Genomic DNA, 19,938 nt, shown 5'->3' with positions numbered 1-19,938 from the left:
GGCCAGGTGTGGTGGCTCATACCTGCAATCCCAACCCTTTGGGAGGCCAAGGTGGGTGGATCACTTGAGGTCAGGAGTCTGAGACCAGCCTGACCAACATGGTGAAACCTCATGTCTACTATAAATACAAAATTAGCCAGGCATTGTGGTGCAAGCCTGTAGTCCCAGCTACTTGGGAGGCAGGAGGCAGGAGGCAGGAGAATCACTTGAACCCAGAAGGTGGAGGTTGCAGTGAGCTGAGATCATGCCATTGCACTCCAGCCTGGGCAACAAGGGCAAAATTCTGTCCAAAAAAAAAAAAAAGAAAGGAGAGAGAGAGAGAGAGAGAGAGAGAGAAAGAAAGACAGAAAAAGAAAGAAAGAAAGAAAGAAAGAAAAGAAAGAAAGAAAGAAAGAAAGAAAGAAAGAAAGAAAGAAAGAAAGAAAGAAAGAAAAAGAAAGAAAAAAAGAAAGAGAAAGAAAGGAAGGGAGAGAAAGAAAGAGAAACAAGATTGTTTAGAGGAGCAAAATTACAGGCCTACCTAGGCATCTTGTAAAGCTGTTCAAAAAGTAACTCAAGTGAGGCTTGTACATGGAAATGTAGTGCCCAAGTCACATTCTGCTCTAAAAGAATGTAACAAATACAGATGAGTTAAAAAGAAAAAAAATAGACATTTTCAGTACAATTAGAATCTAAGATATCTAGTCATATTATGACCTTTAAAGACATTCTTAGGCTGGGCTCGGTGACTCACGCCTGTAATCCCAGCACTTTGGGAGGCCAAGGCGGGTGGATCACCTGAGGTTGGGAGTTCGAGACCAGCCTGACCAACATGGAGAAACCCCATCTCTACTAAAAATACAAAATTAGCCAGGTGTGGTGGCACATGCCTGTAATCCCAGCTACTCAGAAGGCTGAGGCAGGAGAATCGCTTGAACCCAGGAAGCGGAGGTTTCAGTGAGCTAAGATAGCGCCATTGCACTCCAGCCTGGGCAAAAAAAGCGAAACTCCGTGTCAAAAAGAAACAAACAAAAAACAAAACAAAACAAAACAGAGACATTCTTAATTCTGTTTCTCAAATGTATCTAAATTTACTCAAGTATCCTCTTTAAAGTGTATCCTATAAATTAAATGTTTTTGCAATAACAAAGTTCATGATGAAGAAACATTGTTCTATAATAATTGCTCACCCACAGTCTATTTTCTGAGTTTTGTTTTCATAGACCAGGTCTCCTCAGGTGGGGCACATGGGCATCATGGAACTATTGCTCACTCCCTGTGGGCGTGAGGTACTTGCCTATCCAAATCAGAAGGACCTCTTTTTCATTCCTTGAGCTTCCGCTCATGCATTCAGAACCATTCCTAGGCCAAGGAAGAACACTCTGATTTTGAGATTCTGTAGAATTAGAGAGCTGCTGCAGGAATGGGAGAAGACAAATGCTTCAGGACCATAGAAGGAGGGGCACAGGCAATCATAAATCAGAGAAAGATGCTGGTCCTGCAGAAAGAGCCACTAACCCTGGAGAGAGAGCCGCCTTGGTGCATTGATGACTGATGAGCCGACAACAGTTGGAGATGAGAGTAAGTCTAGCAATGTTCAGAGAGTGGGTGGGAAGAACATGGCTAAATCATCCAGAATAGCCACAGCAGTGAAAGCAGTTGAGAGAAAGTCCACATTGGATGGGATTCAAATACCATCTGGGGGTTTCATTATAGAAGGTATAGAGAAGCACTTTGAAATGTGCTCTGTTTCTCATTCTTCCAGCAAAAGTCTCAAACACTGAAACTCTGAGCTTCTTTGGAGTCAGCGTCATTAGCCAGACACCCCCAGTGAAATCCAAACCCTAACTTTCCTGCTGCCTGTTCATTTCTCACACACAGTCCATCCTCCAGAGGTATTTTATACAGCCTGACAATGTGAAAGGATACATTCCTAACTGATGACAAAGAATCACATGCAAGCCCCTAAAAACAAAAATACACAGCATGGAAAAGGAAAAGGAAGAGATTCAAAGTTTCTAGACATTCTCTAAGTGTCCTTTTACACATCTAGGCCACATTAATCTTCCCAAAACATTGTTTTCACCATGCCATTTCTTTACTTACAGGTAAGTAGTGGTTCAAGCACTGGAGTTTAGGATAGTGTTATGGACTAAACTGTGTCCACTCCAAATTCATGGTTAAGCCTTAACCCCTACTGTGACTATATTCAAAGATAGAGCCTTTAAGGAGATAATTAAGGTTAAATAAAGCCATAAGGGTGGAGCCCTATTCCAGTGGGACTGGTTTCTTTATATACAAGAAAAAGAAGAGTTCTTTCTCTCTCCACATGCACACAAAGGAAAGGATATGTGTGAACACAGCAAGGAGGTGGCTGTCTGTAAGCCAAAAAGGGAGGCCTCACCAGAAACCAACCCGGCTGGCACCTTGATCTTGGACATCCAGCCTCCAGAACTGTGAGAAAATCAACTTCTGTTGTTTCTGCTGTTTAATACTCAGTCTAGTATTTTGTTATGGCTGACTGAGAAAACTAATACATATGTATATGGGGTCTATCATACGCTTTTAAACAATCTCTCTGGTCACATCTATCTCTTCCAATTTCTCTGTCCATGGGGCACCTATTTAATATGCTTTATGAATTCTAACACCTATATTTACATGGGTGTCCCTAATTCTTGCTAACGCTTTTTCTGCTTAAGGTGTTGAATCTCCTCCATTTCTCAAGTTCCATCAGAGTTCCTGATTGATTCCTCTGTAGAGCCTTGTCTGCCACCCTAGGTGGGTATTGTGCTCCACTTTTCTCAACTGAGATTCCTGCCTTCACTGCTAATTTTACATTTATCACATTCTATTAGTACTTCTCTCAGAGGAATATCAGCTTCCCTATCATACAACTTTTCCTTATTAAAAAAATATAGACTCACCATAAAAAATATAGAACACATAGGAAAACATGTAAGAAAGAAAAATAAATGTCTCCCATAATATGGCCACTTGATAAAATCATTCTAGTCTTTTTTCTATATCTGCACATATATGTGTGAAAAACTTAACTCTACATGCTTTACTTAATGCTTCTTTCACTAAGTATATCTTAAACATCTTTATTATTATTTCAGAAAGGTAATTTTGAATTACTGTATTTCATCCTATGTGCTATATAATTCATTTAATCAACTCCCTATTGATGAGGTTTTAAATTATTCATAATCTAGCTGTCTTAGAAATAGGCTTGTAATAAATATTCTTAATAAATAATTGTTGCCTAGGTTCATTAAAATATCCTTGGGATCAAGTTCTGCTTTGATATGTACTCTCTTACGATATGTACAGCCAAATTGTCTTCCAAAGAGTTGTACTTCCAGAGTGCCCATTTCTCTACATTCCCAAGTAAACCTTGGATATAGTTTTTTAAAACTCTGTCAATTTGACATATTAATTTAAAGAGACCACAGACTCTACTGCTACTTACTACTATTGATGTTAAGCTGTCAATTATATAGCTCTATTAAGTTTACAAAAATATTTCCACAGACATAAATTAGAAAAATAATTTACAGCATCTAGAATAGGGCTCTTTATATATAAAGCTCATAAAAATTATATGATCATGGAATAAGAGTTATGAAATGCCTTTTAAATGCTCCACCAGAGTCACATAAATCAAAAAGTCATCCCCCAGTTAGATATAGATATAAGTAATCTTCATCAAAGTTATTGTAAACTTTTTCTACCCTGAATCTGATAGGCTATCTTCCCCCATTGTCTCAGCTCTACCCTTTACCCATTTATTACTCATTGCATATTCTCTCAGAAATTTATCAGTTCTAGGTGCAATACTTAAGTGCATTTTAACACTTAGCATCTACAACATGAACTCTGATTTTTTAAAAAACCAGCAAGGAAAAGACATTTCAGCTTTGTTATAGTGCTTTTTCTAGGTAGCTCTCTTCTGAAAAAGCTTTCACTATCTTTTTTAAAAATCACTTTCCTTTTTTCCCTACATGTATGAAGATCCTTTACTTGTATTCCTAATTTGGGGTATACATTTTTCACATTTCAATCTCTTATTTCTCAAGTACAACAAATTGGTTGTCAAATTCTGGTATGAAATTGCTCTCACCATTCTTAATCAAACTCCCTGTCAGAGAAGAGTGGTCTCCCTTACACTTTGAAACTGGATTAAAGTCCAGGGGCAGAACCATCTGCTACTCTATGTGCCCTCACCAGCCTCCATGAACTTCTCCAAGCCAGTCTATTATAGTATCTTGCCTTTCCACACCCCCCACCACCAACAACATCTCTACATGACTTTCACTTGTCCCAGAAAAATTCATGAAAACATTTCACAAAATAAAGAAGACAAACTACTATTTAAGACATCATTGCAACAGATAAGACTTTTTAAAAAAGACTACCCAAATTCATTTATTATGTGCCTAAAGTCTTCATTTAAAGATTAAGAAAAAATGTCAGAATTTTATCCCTGAAATTACAAACCAAACATGAACTGTTAATCCTCTTTCCTTAGTCAATACTTTAACTTTGGGAAGTGAGAATTCTGATAGCTCTAGGACTCTGGGTAGTAAGAATATGATAGGCTTTCTCTAATGAGTACCACTGTTTTTCTTAGACAGAACATATCTAGTAAATGATTCATGGTAGGTGAAAAAAGTTACTCTTGTGAACTGGATTTAAAATGGATGAGGACACATGCCACTGCACTCCAGCCTGGGTGACAGAGTGAGACTCTGTCTCAAATAAATAAATAATAATAATAATAATAAGATAAAATGGAAGAGGAAAATTATTTTAAAGTTTTGATTTTACTCTTTGGTAGGAGTGGGTTGAACTGGCACTGTTCTCTGCTGGACAAGTGTCCTATTCAGATTCACATCTACGTCAGACAGCATTGAACTTCACATTTTCACACATATAAGTTCATTCAATCATGAGATCAATCCTACGAGGAAAGTACTGTTACTATTTTATGGACAAGAAAATGAGGTTCATAGAAGTAATTTGCTTGACCAAACAATCTAGAAATATCAGAGCTGGGATTCAAACTCAGGCCTATGAAACACTCCTTTCACACTAGATTTACCTCTGAAATAGTTTTGCCCCAGGCGTAAGTGCCATCTTCAGGTCTGCCTCCATTTAGATAAATCCACACTCGTTTTGTGTTGGGCTGCGTATACAGGTTGCTTGGCTTGACTGCTATATGTTTGGTTGCAATTGGAAAATTTATTTTGGATTCCATTTCTTGGATTTCAGAAAGGTGTGCCTGTCAAGAAAAACCCAGAGAATGTTGTGTTTAGAGAACTGTCTGGATAGACTTTGTGAAGAATGTGATAAAATCCAGAAATATCTTGTAATTAATACATTATATGGAAAAAATTTTAGGAAGTAACTATTAAGTACATTAGCCTCTCTTCTCACTGACTGTAGTAAATTCCCCTTGCTTCAATGAAACGCTAAAGGCAATAACAATCATTAGAATAATAATAATAAGGCACTCATTTTGGCAAAGCACTTAACTTTCATTTATAATGTGAAGAAATGCAGAGAGAAGTATTTTTGGACTTTTGCATGATGTTTCTCCTACTGAGAGATTTCTCTGCATCTAACAAATGAGTTTTTTATTAGAATCACATCATTTCCTCTAACCAAGAAATGCAGACAAGAGTATACATGAGTGTTGTTTCAGTCCTTACTTGCTGTCTTTTAAAATACAGCAGCCACCCTTATACTTTGCCAGATCCCTGCTAGGCAGCTTTTTATTCTACTTCAAGCATGTCCTAGTTCAATGCTTTGCATTCATTCCCTGGTCAGTGATGTATCCTTCTTAGCTTGGCATGAAGTCATATTGCTAGGGATGTCAATTCCTTTTGTTCTAGTAACCTTGACTTGGGCACGTGCCTAAGATTTAGACTGAACACATTTCACGAATTTGAGAAATCTTATTAAATAGGAACATATCATTTTGATGAAAAACTTCACAAAGCAAAAAAAGTTTTCCCTGGTCTCTCTCCCCGGTCCTCTCTCAACAGCTGACCTTTATCTTTTCGACTTTTTTATGTCTGGCAATCCTGACTGATTAACCAATTGGACTGAAACCACTTCTTTAATTCTTTACTTCTGAATGTCTCCATTGCAATTAGTATTTTGCTCCTTGCTCTTTTTACATATTGAGACATGCCATTAGGAGTAATGAGCAATGAAGCCAGAAGGCTCAACTTGACTACAATTATTACAATTACCTTTGTACATATCCACTGGGCCTTTTTCTCTTCTTTGCTAAGGTCGTAATTTCTGGTCTCCATTGAAACAAAACAGACCCTCATATGAGCTGGCTGTCTTTTAGACAGCTACTCTCCAAATGCCAACTCAATGCTTGGCATATGCTTATATGGTCATAACTGATCAGATGCTGAGAATATATTAACAGTATCATTTTAAAATTCAATATTGTACTTTTAAATACTCATAAAAAGGGCAGAGTCTTTAATGTCCAGAATCCCAAAGAACATACCTCTGTATGTCTTATAAACTCCATGAGTTTAATTTCCTCTTGAGTCTGTTGGGTCCAGCCTCCTTCCACCACCACGGGCTGCACAGGGCTCTTGGTAGGAACCATGGTGGCTGGCTGACATGCCGCTACTCGCCGCCCTGAGGAAACAAGTCTCTAGAAATTTTGTTTCTGATGATAGGCTTTCAGATTTCAAATGAACTGATTTGGCTGTCTACGTATAAATCGTTCCACACAGGAGCATAAGCTAAAATACTAAATATATCATAAAAGCAAAGATGCTTAAGGTAATAATATCTAACAATACCTCTTCATATGGGAGCTTCAGGCTTTAAATAGCCAGGATTCATATACGTAGTCTACAGGTAGAAGAGGAAGATAACATGCTGATTTCCACACTGGCCCCAGCCTCGCATCCATGATATGGTTCAGCAGTAATTTAGTCAAATAGAATTCATGACCTTATATAGCTCCTATCATCCTTCTAGTCTTGGAACATATGTTTTGTTCTCTTTACTAATAATAAGCCTTTCCCCCACAATTAGCTTAGCAGCCTGGGGATTAAGTACTTCTAAAATAATATTAACTCAAGAGACAGGAATTTTTTTTTCTATCTAATAATACCCTGCGAGCACGATTAGTTTCTGACACCTCTGCTGTGCCCTTTATGCTGTTAGGAAGCTGTAGTAAGAGAAAATATTTATTGGAATACTGTATTCTAAAGAATCACAGGCACAGTTTAATAAGTGTGTTGATTCCAATTTATGTATTCTTTCCACTAGACCACTTAAAATAGTTATAAAAGAGGTTTAAAAAGTCACACTTATGAAATTGTTTTCTTCTTCTGTGTTGAAGATATACTCAGCCTGCATTTCATATTGATCTCTAAGCTTATTAAGTAAAAATAATGCTTTCTCTCGTATCTTCTTTCCAAAAACCTATATTGAGCAACAGCTATGGGTGAGGTGTTGTGTTGGATAATGCAAGCACAAACATGTTAGAGAATGAGTTCCTGCCTCAAGTTTGGTCAGGAAGGCAGACATAAAGGAAATGATTATACCAATAGTGGATTGCAATTGGGCTGCACCAGGAAAGCACAAGATCTATAACAGCTCCTAACAGGAGTTGCTAACCTAGTCTGAGGCATGACAGAAGGCTTCTTAGAGAGAGTAACACTTAGGTTCATAAAACAATAGAATTACTAAAATGAAATTGAGTCTCAATTTTGTTGCCAACATAATGTGAAGATTTTCAGACCATGACAAACAAAATTGAAAATAATCTGGTACTTATAGAGTATAAAGCATTTGTGCTCTTCTAGCTCAAGTTTATGGAAGTAGATCCAGCAATAAAAATAAATGGCAACAATGACTTCTCAGGGAAACCAGAACTCTATGTCCCTAATAAGCATTCATATGCAATTTATGGATGTGAAGAAAACATAATTGAATCAATCAGTCAATGAGTTACAGTGACAATGCCATTAAGCAATGCACTTTGGAGAAGACCATGGTGGCACCTCACAAATACGTAACACAAATTTATACTAAATATAGTTTTTACCCAACTCTATTTATAGAGTGCAGATAACATTAATTTATGACCCATACATTTTTATAAATAACATTTCAACAAATATTTTATTTAGAATGCATTTCGAACACTAAAATTTTGCTCAACTACAGAGAGTTCAGCAATAGTTTATCATTTATACTGTTGAGAGCTAGGGATTGAGTACAGAAAACAGGAAAAAACTATGCATTTTTTGTCAACTTGCTTCTAACGGTCTTAAAAAAATGAATGCATTTGCGCTATAATTTTCATGAAGAGACATAATGTCATCACAAAAGATTTTAGTTTGGGGAAAGGTTTTTATGATAAACTATTATTTACATAGGTATGAATAACATAAATTGAAATCATGCAATAATGTATTGAACGAACTGTTTTTTATTTTCTTATTACATTTTCCCATATATCCTATTTTATTTCACATGAGATCAGGGGATAGTAATTATAATAGCTAACTATTAATGAGGCATGCCTCTTCCCTAGTCCTATTGTTTCATTTTGAGGATGGAGCTCCACTGATATTGCAGATTATTTTTCTGATTGGAAATTGGGGAAAATAAGCTGGGGATTCTTGGCCCATTGTTTCTCTTAGAAACTAGAGAACATAAGTGCTTTGCTGTTTTTTCATGGGATGAGTCTTGCCCGGACAGCTCTCCCCATTCCCTGTCTTATTGGAAGGCCCACCCTCATTCAGAATCACATGTGTCTGCAAGGGTAAGCCCACCCAATCTGGGGTTTCAGTTAGCAGACTTATTTCGCTTTCACACTAAATTAGATGCTCCAACGTTGCCTTTACATGTAACACTGATCATTTAGCCTGATCTGCCATTCCTAAGTTTTACTTATCAGTTTTATAACCCCAAGTGGGTAAACGAGTTGCCTTTTCAGGAATCCTTACACCAATATTTATTGAGTATTTGTTATATACTAACCATGTAGTAAAGATTTGACATTTGTTACTTAATCATGAAAACCCAACAAAGTAATTACTAGTATTATGATTAATGTTAGCAATGTTCATGCTTACCAAAGAAATGTAAAATCAGCCTAGCACAGTGTTTTGTACATAGCATATGCTCAATAAATGCTTGTTGCAATTACCAATGGCTATAACATAGAATAGCTGATTTAGCAACTATTCATATCTCCTGTTTTAGCCAACCCTGAGGAAGCTCACAATCTTATAGGCCTTGCAGTTAACTAAGACTTGTTCTTATTTATCCTCATAATCTCACCAGCTAGAAAAAGGCCTTCATGAGGGTAAATGTTTTATAAACATGTGTTGAATTTATATTTAATAGCAGAAAACACACCACTTTGTCAACAGAGACATGATTTATGTTAGCACTCAATTCTAAGAGAAACCACATCAACGGATCCCTCCAGAATGGACATCACTGACCAAATACAAAGTTTTAAACAGTGGTATTGTAGATGATGACAAATTAACTTAAAATTTTTAAAATACTTGGCCAGGCACAGTGGCTTACGCCTGTAATCCCAGCACTTTGGGAGGCTGAGGCGGGCAAGGCCATCCTGGCTAACACGGTGAAACCCCCTCTCTACTAAAAATACGAAAAAATTAGCCGGGCTTGGTAGCGGGTGCCTGTAGTCCCAGCTACTCAGGAGGCTGAGACAGGAGAATGGCACGAACCCGGGAGGCGGAGCTTGCAGTGAGCTGAGATCGCACCACTGCACTCCAGCCTGGGCAACAGAACAAGACTCCATCTCAAAAAAAAAAAAAAAATTTGAATACTTAATTGTAATAAAAATTGAAGACAATATAAAATCAGAATTTAATAAAGGCAGCCATACCAGGTGCTATTTTCAGTATTTAACTTGATACAGGAATACAGCTTAGAAAACTACCTGGAGCGAATGGTTGCAGTTCCATTTATTCTTTAAATCAGTCATTCTACAACTATTCAGAGAACAAATGAGAAGGGTATAGAATGTATAATCTAACATAGGAAAGACTGTCACATAAACAGGTAATCATAATAATGTGATGATGACTATTGGAGGGGAAGTTCAGAGTGTGATAAACCACATTACCCTAGGCTTGGAATGCTGAGGAAGGCTTCAGGAAAGAAGTAACAAGCAACCTTAAAAACACAGAATGAGTAGGAGTGACCTAAGAGGACAGGAGAGGGAAAACTTTGAGGTAGAGGGAACTAAAATGTGCCAAAAGCTCAGAGTTAAGAAAGTGCACGGTATGTCTGGGGAGCTAAAAGAAAGTTAAAATGTATGAAGTGTAGTGGGCAAGGAGAAACAGAAACTTTACAAAGAACAAGATTATAAAGGGCCACGCTAAGGAGTTTCAAGGATTTGTCCTAAAGATCATAGGAAACCTTGCAAGATTTTGTGCCTGGAGTATCATAATACCTTTGCATTTCTGTATGATAACTTCAACTTCAGAATGTCACCATTATTTATAGAATGGAAACCGCTGTCAAGATGGAAGCAGGGAGACCAGTTAGAAAACTGTTCCAGTGGTCCCAAGGAATATATAGATGATGGTAGCTTGAACTTGGATAATGATACATAGATGGAGAGAGTTAGAATCATTTGAGATCAACTTAACAGATTCAAAGTGACAAGGCTTACTGAATATTTGCTTGGGGAAGGTGAGAGAGAGGGAGATGCCAAGAATGACTTCCAGGTTTTTGAGGAGGAACACCTGGGTAGATGGTAGTAGAAACCTCTACTAGCAGAAACAAAGAAGGCATTGCTGTTAGGGTAGTATGACAGTTGTAGTCTTGGACATGTCCATGGAACATTCAAGTGAAAATGTCTAGTAGTAGGAGTGAGAAGTTAGTAGTAGTAATTATTTTCACTTACACCCAATTCTTCTTTTGGTAAGAACTGGGTAATAGCCATTTCAAACCACAGTTAAGTCTAATGTGGTTAGGACTAGTTCTACTATTTATTGAAGCAAGATTCATATGCTTTTAACACAAGACAGCATCAGGAGTTGAAATTCTGCTATGGCAATTACTGAGTTTGAAATGTGTTCCTTCCTAGACTCAAGTCCATAGTACATTGTTTCTCCCCAAAGAACCATTTGTTTCTCAAGTCCTGGGAATAGTATAAGGTCAGAAACCTAAGATTCTGTGTTAAAGAGAATGGAAGAAGGAGACCAATAATTGATCACTTTGACTGTGAATAGCATGTCTCATGCTGTATAAAAAGCAGTCATTTTAAGTTACTGACACTGACTTCTGAAGATTTTAGTACTTCCTCATTCAGATTACTTAAAAAAACAAACAAAAAAAAAACTACTTCCCCAGCAATACCCAAGGAATGACAGCAAGGTTTGTTTAAAGATTAATTCCAAAGCCCACAAAATGTCTGTTGAGGGATTATTTCAAAAACAATGGGGTAGTTTTTCTTGCCCAGGTATCCTTCTAATTTTTAAGACGTATGCATAAGTCATTTGGTATTCATTTTAATATAAAATTTACAGATATAAAATCAGACCAAAAAATATATTATTAGGCTTTAGACTTTGCTCAAATGATTTCTGTAAAACAATATTTATACAGTACTCCTTAAACACTTGGTATCTAATGGTAGAAAATAACCATTAGCAATTTGAGGCTACATTTTGAATTAAATGTGGTTATGCTTGGTATAGTTCATACTGACCTTTTAACTGTCTCATTTTGTGTCTCATGGTATCTAGATCAGCCAAAATTCTGTCCTTTTTTAGCCAGTTCTGTTTCTCTAATTTTTCTGCTTTCTGCAAAGCTAGAATAATAAAAATACAAGATATTTTATCAACAGTAATTTATCACACACACCAATAATTTATAAAGAACTTTCTGCTCAAAGAAATAGATTCAATTAGAAACAAGTAATTAAAAGGTAAGGGTCATTAAAAGAAACTTCATTTGAAAGATGACAGGGCTTAAGGCATTTCTTTATGGAATGGAGGGGTAAAAAAAAGAAGAACGATGCTGTTTTATTATATAGATTTACCATATGCAATAGCCATATTTCATTTTCCACTTCTACAAACTATTTGGAGGTGATGAAAGCCTGGCTTGGAACCATTCATTTTTTAAACATCCACCTACTGCCTAAAGGGTGCAATTCTTAAAAATGAAAATGTGCAGACAGGTCGTCCTCAGTGTGAATTAAACTCATTTGTTATTTTCTAATGTATACCATTATTCTCAGTCTTATAGACCAAGGATCTCTTTATCAACTAAATTAGACATTTTTCCACGCAGAATACTCCATTCCAGTAAGAAAAAAATAGGCAAATGTGCAAACATGAGAGTATAGCTATCCTTGTGCACATATTAATTGATGAACCTTCTGTTCTTTGTATAAATGTGATGTTATTATGTTGATATTATACACATTTAATTCATTTTCTTATCATGGCATAAAATGTATTTCTCTCTCCCTTCATATACTTGCTTGAAAGAAAGCAAAAACAAAAAACTTACCATTTGGAGGTAGAAATGGTTCACCACAAGATACCCAGATGGCAATAGGATTTCTGAGGATGACGGTAAGCAAAGACTTGTCTATACCATCCAAACTATCAGATGTCACAGATTTTGCAAATAATCTGTTTTTCACTTTCATTCTTGGATTTTCTGGTAGAAAAATGACACATTTATCACTGTTCAATGAATAATGAATAAATTTGTTTTCTGAATTTGTTTATTCAAAATATTTTATTATTCATTAATAATTTGATTTAAACAGGCAATGCCAAAATCAGAGGCTAATGCATAATTTTTGTCAGAAACTTCATATACAACCCAAAAAAATAAACTAGTAAGATTGTAAATATGTTTTAATTTCTTTCTTACACATCACCTAGTTCTAAAAGAAATTTGAGGTGGCTTACCAAAATACTTACTCTGAAATGGAAAAAATAGAGATAAAAAAATCAAGCACAGGAGAAAGGAGTATAGGAATAGACTAAAGCCAGGGATAAAGTACCTTAGTGTTCTTATATTTTAAATGAATAATAATATCTCATTCTGCTGTTTCTTTTTTTTAAAGAACAAAGTAATATACTTAGAAGAAATAGTGTTTGGCCTATTTACTCTGATGAACATCCAATAAATGTTAGACATTATTTTTATTGTTAAACAGAAATAAATACCACCCTGTTTTTACTTGCTAGAGATAAAGCAAAATTTGGGCTCTGAGCTCCCTAATGGCCAAAGCAAAGAGAAAAACACAATTTCCAGCTTCATATGCCCCACATATAGTGAGACATTCCATAGAAAATGCACTTTTCCTGGTTCTGAGATCTGAGAAAAATTCATTTAAGGGTCCTCATAAAGAGGCTATTCGTGATATAGCTAACAGTACCCTGCAATAGAAAATTAATATATATTGAGAAGTTACTATATACTGGGTATTTTATTAAGGCCTTTACATACATCATCTCATGTGATTCTAAAAATGATACTCTGAGACTCTGAGTTAGGGCTTATTATCAGTCCTCTTTTACAGATATGGTAACTGAGCTTTAGTGACATAGCTGGGTGGTGGCAGAGTAAAGATTAGAATCCAGGCCATCTGCCAATGAAGCCTGTGCTCTTAACCACTGCCTACATAGTAAGCACTATGTTGAATTCTGACCAACAGCTGTTTCTTTAAAGTTCCTTAATGCAAACTGATGGCATAACACCAAGTCAAAATTCCATAAAAGGGGGCAGCCTACCGATGGCCTTGCCTGATTTAAGGATACCCTTTAGAATATAGGAAGAAAGAGATGGAATCAAGAGAATGCCCTTTTGATAGTCCTACATTAATAATATTACTCCAACCAGGCTTTAAATAAGAATTTAAAGAAGAGTGTTTGAAATTATAATTTTATAAAACCTGAAGTTCAGATATTCTGTATGCCAAATAAAGGCAGAAATATATGCTTCAGCAATCAGCTAGGCATTAAATGTTCACATAATTATTTCTTAAAACTCATTTGAAGACAAAATAAGTAATATCCTATACACAAAAGTGATAAGTAATTTCACGGAATGTTTGGTAAATATCAACCAGGCATTGTTCCAAGTTATATATGTGTGTGTGTGTACATAAATACACATATGAATATATATTCATATTTATGAGGACCAAATGAATATATTAATGATGATCAAAGAATACAGATATTGAATATATATACACGTATATATGTGTTCAAGTGAAAATATAGATATATAGATATATTTGCTATGGTTTGAATGTGTGCTTTCCAAAATTCTGGTGTTAAAATTTAATGGCCAATGTAACGATATTATGAGAGCTAGAGACTTTAAGAGGTGATTAGGTCATAAGGGCTTCTCTTCTTGTGAATAGAATTAAGGCCCTTATAAAAGAGGCTTCACACAGTGCTGAGCTCTTTTGCCCTTTCTGTTTTCCATTGTGTGAGGACAAAACATTCTTCCCCTCTGGAGAATGTAACCCTTACCAGACAACCAGATCTACCAATGTCTTGCTCTTGGACTTCCCAGCCTCCTGAATTGTGAGAAATAAAGTTCTGTTCTTTATAAATTAACCAGCCTGTGGTATTCTGTTACAGCAACACTAATGGACTAAGACAATGTTATCTATATAATGGAGACATATTAAATATATATATACACATATATATGTATGTGTGTGTATATATATATCTATATCCATGAAGTAATTGACTATTTTATAAATAGTAAAATATGTACATTTTATGTAAGAAATTTAAAATAGTAAAATATAGTTAAAAATGTATCCTAACTTTATAAAAAAGAAAATTGGAATACAAGAGTAGTTAAACAACTTACCCAAGGCCATTGAGAGCCAGTGACAAAGCTGGGATTTGAACCCTGGTATTCTGGCTCCAAAACCCCAAGTTCTTAACTTCTAAATTATGCCTCTCAGTACAACTGTGGAAATCTCATACTGAGAAAACTACTGAATCACTACTACCAAGACTTGCTTTTATTTAGCAGACTGTTGTTTGGGACACACACAGTCACTGCCCTCAAATTGCAAATAGTCTAATAAGACACACAGCTACAAACAGATCGTTATCATGCAGTGTGCCCAAAAATGCAATAGATGGACATTGACTGGAGCTTCTTGGGAGATAGTAAAAAGTGGAGAAGACAGAGACAGGGAAGGGGAGTTGAATGACAGTAGAAGCATAGAGAGGACACCTTCTCTTCTAATAGTAGCAAGAGATTTCCACTGATCCAGCCCCAATTTACTAAGTGGTCTCCAGTTGGTTTTGGTTCTGAGTAAGAACAAAAAATGATTATGTTCTATAAAGTAGCTGAACTGTCAAACATATTTTATTAATTATATGCAATTTATTTATTGTTCAGTGGTAAAATAAAAATTTGCATAAATTTTTAATTTTTCTTATAATTCTGCAAGGTAAAAACAACATGACAATTTCATTGACACTCTTCGGGTCACAAAAGTAGCTTCCTATGATTTTGAAATTCTGAAAAAACTGACTAAATGAAATAATCACGTTTAATGTTTTCATGATCAAGCATAAATAGAATCAGCTAAATGCTGTAGATTGTAGCCAACCTTCCATACTTTCAACAATTATCTGTTCTTTTCCAATAGGAGCTGCATCTTGCTTTTGTTTCTCAGAGTCTCTCTGGAGAAAGGATTCATCTAGAGCCCATAAAACCAAATCACGCAAGGTAAAGATTGGGGTTCCATCTTTGGTATATACTTTGGAGGCTGCTCTGGCAAGCCCAAGTTGTTCCGTGCATTCTGTAAGAAGCTAGATAACACAGGCAGTAAGGATCTGACAGGCAAAGGTGATAGGATTGGGAATAATCATTAAGAGCTTGTCATTCTAAAAATCTGAAAAAAAATAATTGAATTTGAGAAAATAGAAAGCTGAATTACTACTGAAGTTGATCTTTGATTAGAGACTATTTTCGATATTAGATTGTCCTACCTAATTTCACAACAGTAGTCCAATCCAGCTGTAAATTTCCTAGCTCCACAAATTTAACATGGCAGCTGACATATATTAATATATTTTAGCATCAGAGTATCTTCTAAGAATTGTTCAACTTAAAAATCCACTTTCAAATTTGTTGCTTTATGTTATACAACTGTTGTAATACTTCATACTGATAAACTGTTTTAAAATAAGTAAGTAGTTAACCTTCAAACCAAGAACTGACAGGTATTATTACCTCCATTTTGCAGATGGAAAAACAGGATGAAAGATTAAAATTTTTGCCCAAGGCCATAAAAGCCAGCTGTGGATCCCTGGGTGAATCTTGGAGTTGCTAACTTCCGTATTTTGCTTAGTCTATTGAATAACAATACCTTAATTAAAAAAAAAAATTTTCAGCCAAAGAGGTGAGGGAATAGATACGTGTGCTTGCAAGGAAGTCTGCAGGGTAACTCCATATCATATCAAACATCACTTGTAAAATACATTGCTAAAGACATTGGCCAGAGTGAATAGTCAAGATAATCACCAAGCAGTGCAAGGACAAAGCTGGGTTTGGGCCTTCTAGGTTCTTCTCTCTTCCTATGACTGTGAGGAGCAGCCCCCAAGGCAGACCACGTAGTTCCTCCTAACACAGCCCGTGCTTCTCCAATTTGAAAATAAAATAAAACAACCTATCAACAAATAAATGCCCAGATACTCCAGATGGTGAATGAGGTGGCATCTCTTGGATGATTCAGATGACACACAACTTGAAGCTGGCATGAGAAACAAGGCAGAAAAAGGCATTCTGTCCATCACAAGAAGGAAGAAAATCCAGTGGCTTTGTTTTCCTCTTTCTTATAGATCTCTGCTCTAGAGCCAATCTAAAAACTGAATTCTGGTTTCTAGTTTTTCTAAGTCTGTATCCACTGACATACAATCAAATAAAATGTCTTTAAGTAAACAGAGATCTTGATCTCATCAGCTTTAACTGGTGAATCTGGCCAAGGACATTTATCACTCAATCCCACTGCTTTTTCTTTAAGAATTGCCATTATCATTACCTCTGAAGATGCAAGCAGCATTTAAGTGATAGTCACTTACCATGGGGAATGTTCCAGCCACAATTAACTTCCCATTACGATATCCATCCCCATTTTTGTATGCAATTATTTTCACTGCCTTCTGGTGTGTGGCTGCCATGCCACTGTGAGATGCAGCTCGCGTGCAGGTCTTCATCCGTAAAGACAATAGATGTGCTTGGTAATAACTTAGAGTTTTTTCAGCCTTGTCACATGACAAATCAACCTAATTTTTTAAAAAACAAATTGTACATTTACTCAAACTTTGTTTTAGTTTGCTACACTTTAGTCTCTTGATAAATATATGTATACATGTGTGGTGTCTACATTTTGCAATGCTCTCTTCATGTGTTATAGATATTGAATACTAGAGTCGGAAGGATGTTGGATCCAAATTCTTCAGTTCCCTCCCAGGCCTGTCACTGAGTCACTAGGTGACTTTGGGCATCTGGCTTGTGTTTCTGGCATTCTCTTGTTTTTGTTTGTTTGTTTATTTGTTTTTTGCTTTCTCTCTGCCATGGCCAGAGAGAGCCTGGATTAAAGTAATAATACACTAACATTACAGATAGCCTCTGAATTTTTAACTTTAGGATGATTCCACCATATGGTGGAAGATGTTGATGAATGGGGAGGGGAATGGTTGTAGCTTTAAACACATGGTAGTAAGGGTGGTGAACACCACTCTTCTGCTTTCCCTTTTCATCCCAACCTAGGACGCTGCCCTGAGGGCAAAGTTCTGTCTGAAATTCTGTAGCATTGGGGATTCTTTCCAACCAACTCCTCACCATCTCCTTAAGATTATCCCACCATCTTCAAAGCAAACCAGATGCTTTCAGGTTTCCCAGAGGACTGACTTCCTTTCTCCTTCAGAGCTATTGCTTCTGTTGATGTTTTTTGTAACCCCAATGCGTATCAGGATTAGAGAAGGGAGGAGGGTGATCTGGGGATGGGGTGAGCAAGCCCTGAAGAGCACACCAGACTGGAAGATATATTCCACCTTTTAGGAATCGCTCCTTTTTATTCAGGTGTGTAAGTTCCCTTAGTTTTTACTTCTTTAGTTGAAAGGGAGGGTTTTTTAAATGGTACCATTTTAAACTAAGGTTATAGGAAAGTGGTAGAGTTTTTTTGTTTTTTGGTTTTTTTTCCTCCATGAACTCTAAATACTATTAGACATAGATGTGTGAATTCAGGAACCCAGCCTGAACAGTCATTAACAACAACACATCCAATTCCCCCTGAAATGTTCCATACTAGTAAAAAGAAGTTTTTTCCTGTGGATATAGGCAAAAAGCTGTTCCACAAAGTAAAGATTTGCAGTTACTTCCTCACCTAAAAGCAACACTGAGAACAGTGAAATATGTCAGTAAATGATTAAAGCTGCCGAAGTGCCCAATTAACTTCAAAGAGTCTATTGAACTATTAATAGACAATGCATTTTAAATTACAATGGGGAAAAGGAAATCAATGCAGGTAGAATGGTAAAGGTGCATCTGAGGAAGATGAATTGGATGAGTGGAGATGAACTTGAGTGCAAGGAAAATAATGAATGCATCAAAGTTTCCAAATTGTTGCCATACATGCATTAGCAGAGCTCACATCATTACATACCTCAGCCACACTGATGACCTTGAAGGGCCCTCGTAAGAAGGGCTTTTGGGTCTTGGTGCCTGAAATACAGAGGAATGGAACCCCTGGAAGCAATTGTTTCAGTCCTTTCTCTGTTCTCATGGATTGTCCACAAGCCAAGCAGAGCATAGTTTTTCTCTTTCCATCAGGTGAGAGATAACAGTATCCCTAAAATGGGAGACAAAGATGGCTTTATATAGGAGCATCTAAATTGTTACAGCATTGCTGTAGAACATTTTACAATATAAATGTAGCACTTTTAACACCCCAAAATGCTAAATTTAAAATTTTATGCTAAATTTAAATTTAGCATAAATTTAGCCAAAATGCTAAATTAAAAAATTTAAAGTATTTCCGAATTCTGTAATGACAATTCAACACCAATGAATATAAACTGTGTGCAAAATCAGCTTCTTGGAGAAACGGCCAGCTCCAGATTTGGGGCAAGAAATATACAAGACAATCAAGGGATATCTTGTGTCCTGAAAGAAAAGAAGCCATCATCATGTCCAAAAGACACAGGAGCCAACATGAAGGAGCCTCCACTGCCCCAAAATGGGACAACTAGGGAGCAACAGAAAGACTGATAACTAAAACATTTTGAAAATGTTTAAATATAAAAAATCCTATGAGTTTTAATGATGCTAACAATATAAATAAAAACAAATAAACCCCAAGCAAATAAAAACAAAACTACAACTTTTCAGAGACTGTTGGAAGTAAACTGGCATCAATTTAAAACTCTACAAACTGTCCGCTAGAAATTGTGGCAGATTATTTGTAAAGATGGCCACAATAAAACCATCCCACTCTTATTTGCATGCCCTTTTAAAATGTGACATTTTTGGTACTCCAATTGGGAAGTAGAATCTTTCTCCTTTTCTTCTTTCCTTGAATCTGGGAAAGGCCATGTGACTTGCTTTGGCCAACATAGCACTAACAAATGTGATGCAAGCAGATGCATAAGAAGTGCTTGCACATTGGAGCTTATTCTCTTTTAGCTGCCATTGGAACCCTGAGACCACAATGTGAACAAACTTGAGCTAGCCTGCTCAAGAAGTCATGTAGTTGAAGAACCAATGTTCCCAGCTAACAGCCTGCTAACCACCAGATGGTGAGGGACACCATCTTTGACCATCCAGTCCCCATAAAAACACCCATCTACTAAAGAACCACCAGATGACTGTAGCCACATTAGTGACCTGGGACAAGACCAGCAGAAC

At 36.4% G+C, this 19,938-nt stretch overlaps 1 protein-coding gene across 12 annotated transcripts in view; it reads right to left on the bottom strand.

Annotated features, from left to right (window-relative positions):
* Positions 1 to 19,938, bottom strand: part of DCDC1 (doublecortin domain containing 1) — a 514,242-nt gene that overhangs the window by 30,028 nt on the left and 464,276 nt on the right. For 10 of the 12 annotated variants that reach the window (XM_054524533.1, XM_054524542.1, XM_054524537.1 and 7 more), the window contains 7 exons: positions 18,698 to 18,883; positions 17,112 to 17,315; positions 15,638 to 15,839; positions 12,541 to 12,693; positions 11,732 to 11,833; positions 6,515 to 6,651; positions 5,087 to 5,266 (listed from right to left, as the gene is read on the bottom strand). In XM_054524533.1, coding sequence (XP_054380508.1) covers positions 5,087 to 5,266; positions 6,515 to 6,651; positions 11,732 to 11,833; positions 12,541 to 12,693; positions 15,638 to 15,839; positions 17,112 to 17,315; positions 18,698 to 18,883 — 1,164 coding nt within the window. The remainder of the gene's footprint in view (positions 1 to 5,086; positions 5,267 to 6,514; positions 6,652 to 11,731; positions 11,834 to 12,540; positions 12,694 to 15,637; positions 15,840 to 17,111; positions 17,316 to 18,697; positions 18,884 to 19,938) is intronic. The other 2 variants (XM_054524538.1, XM_054524541.1) reach the window with 1 other exon arrangement.

The sequence above is a fragment of the Pongo abelii genome, chromosome 9 (assembly GCF_028885655.2).
Source record: "Pongo abelii isolate AG06213 chromosome 9, NHGRI_mPonAbe1-v2.0_pri, whole genome shotgun sequence".
Taxonomy (NCBI): Eukaryota; Metazoa; Chordata; class Mammalia; order Primates; family Hominidae; genus Pongo; species Pongo abelii.
The sequence above is the reverse complement of the archived record's forward strand: the minus strand, read 5'-3'. Positions and strand labels throughout refer to the sequence as shown.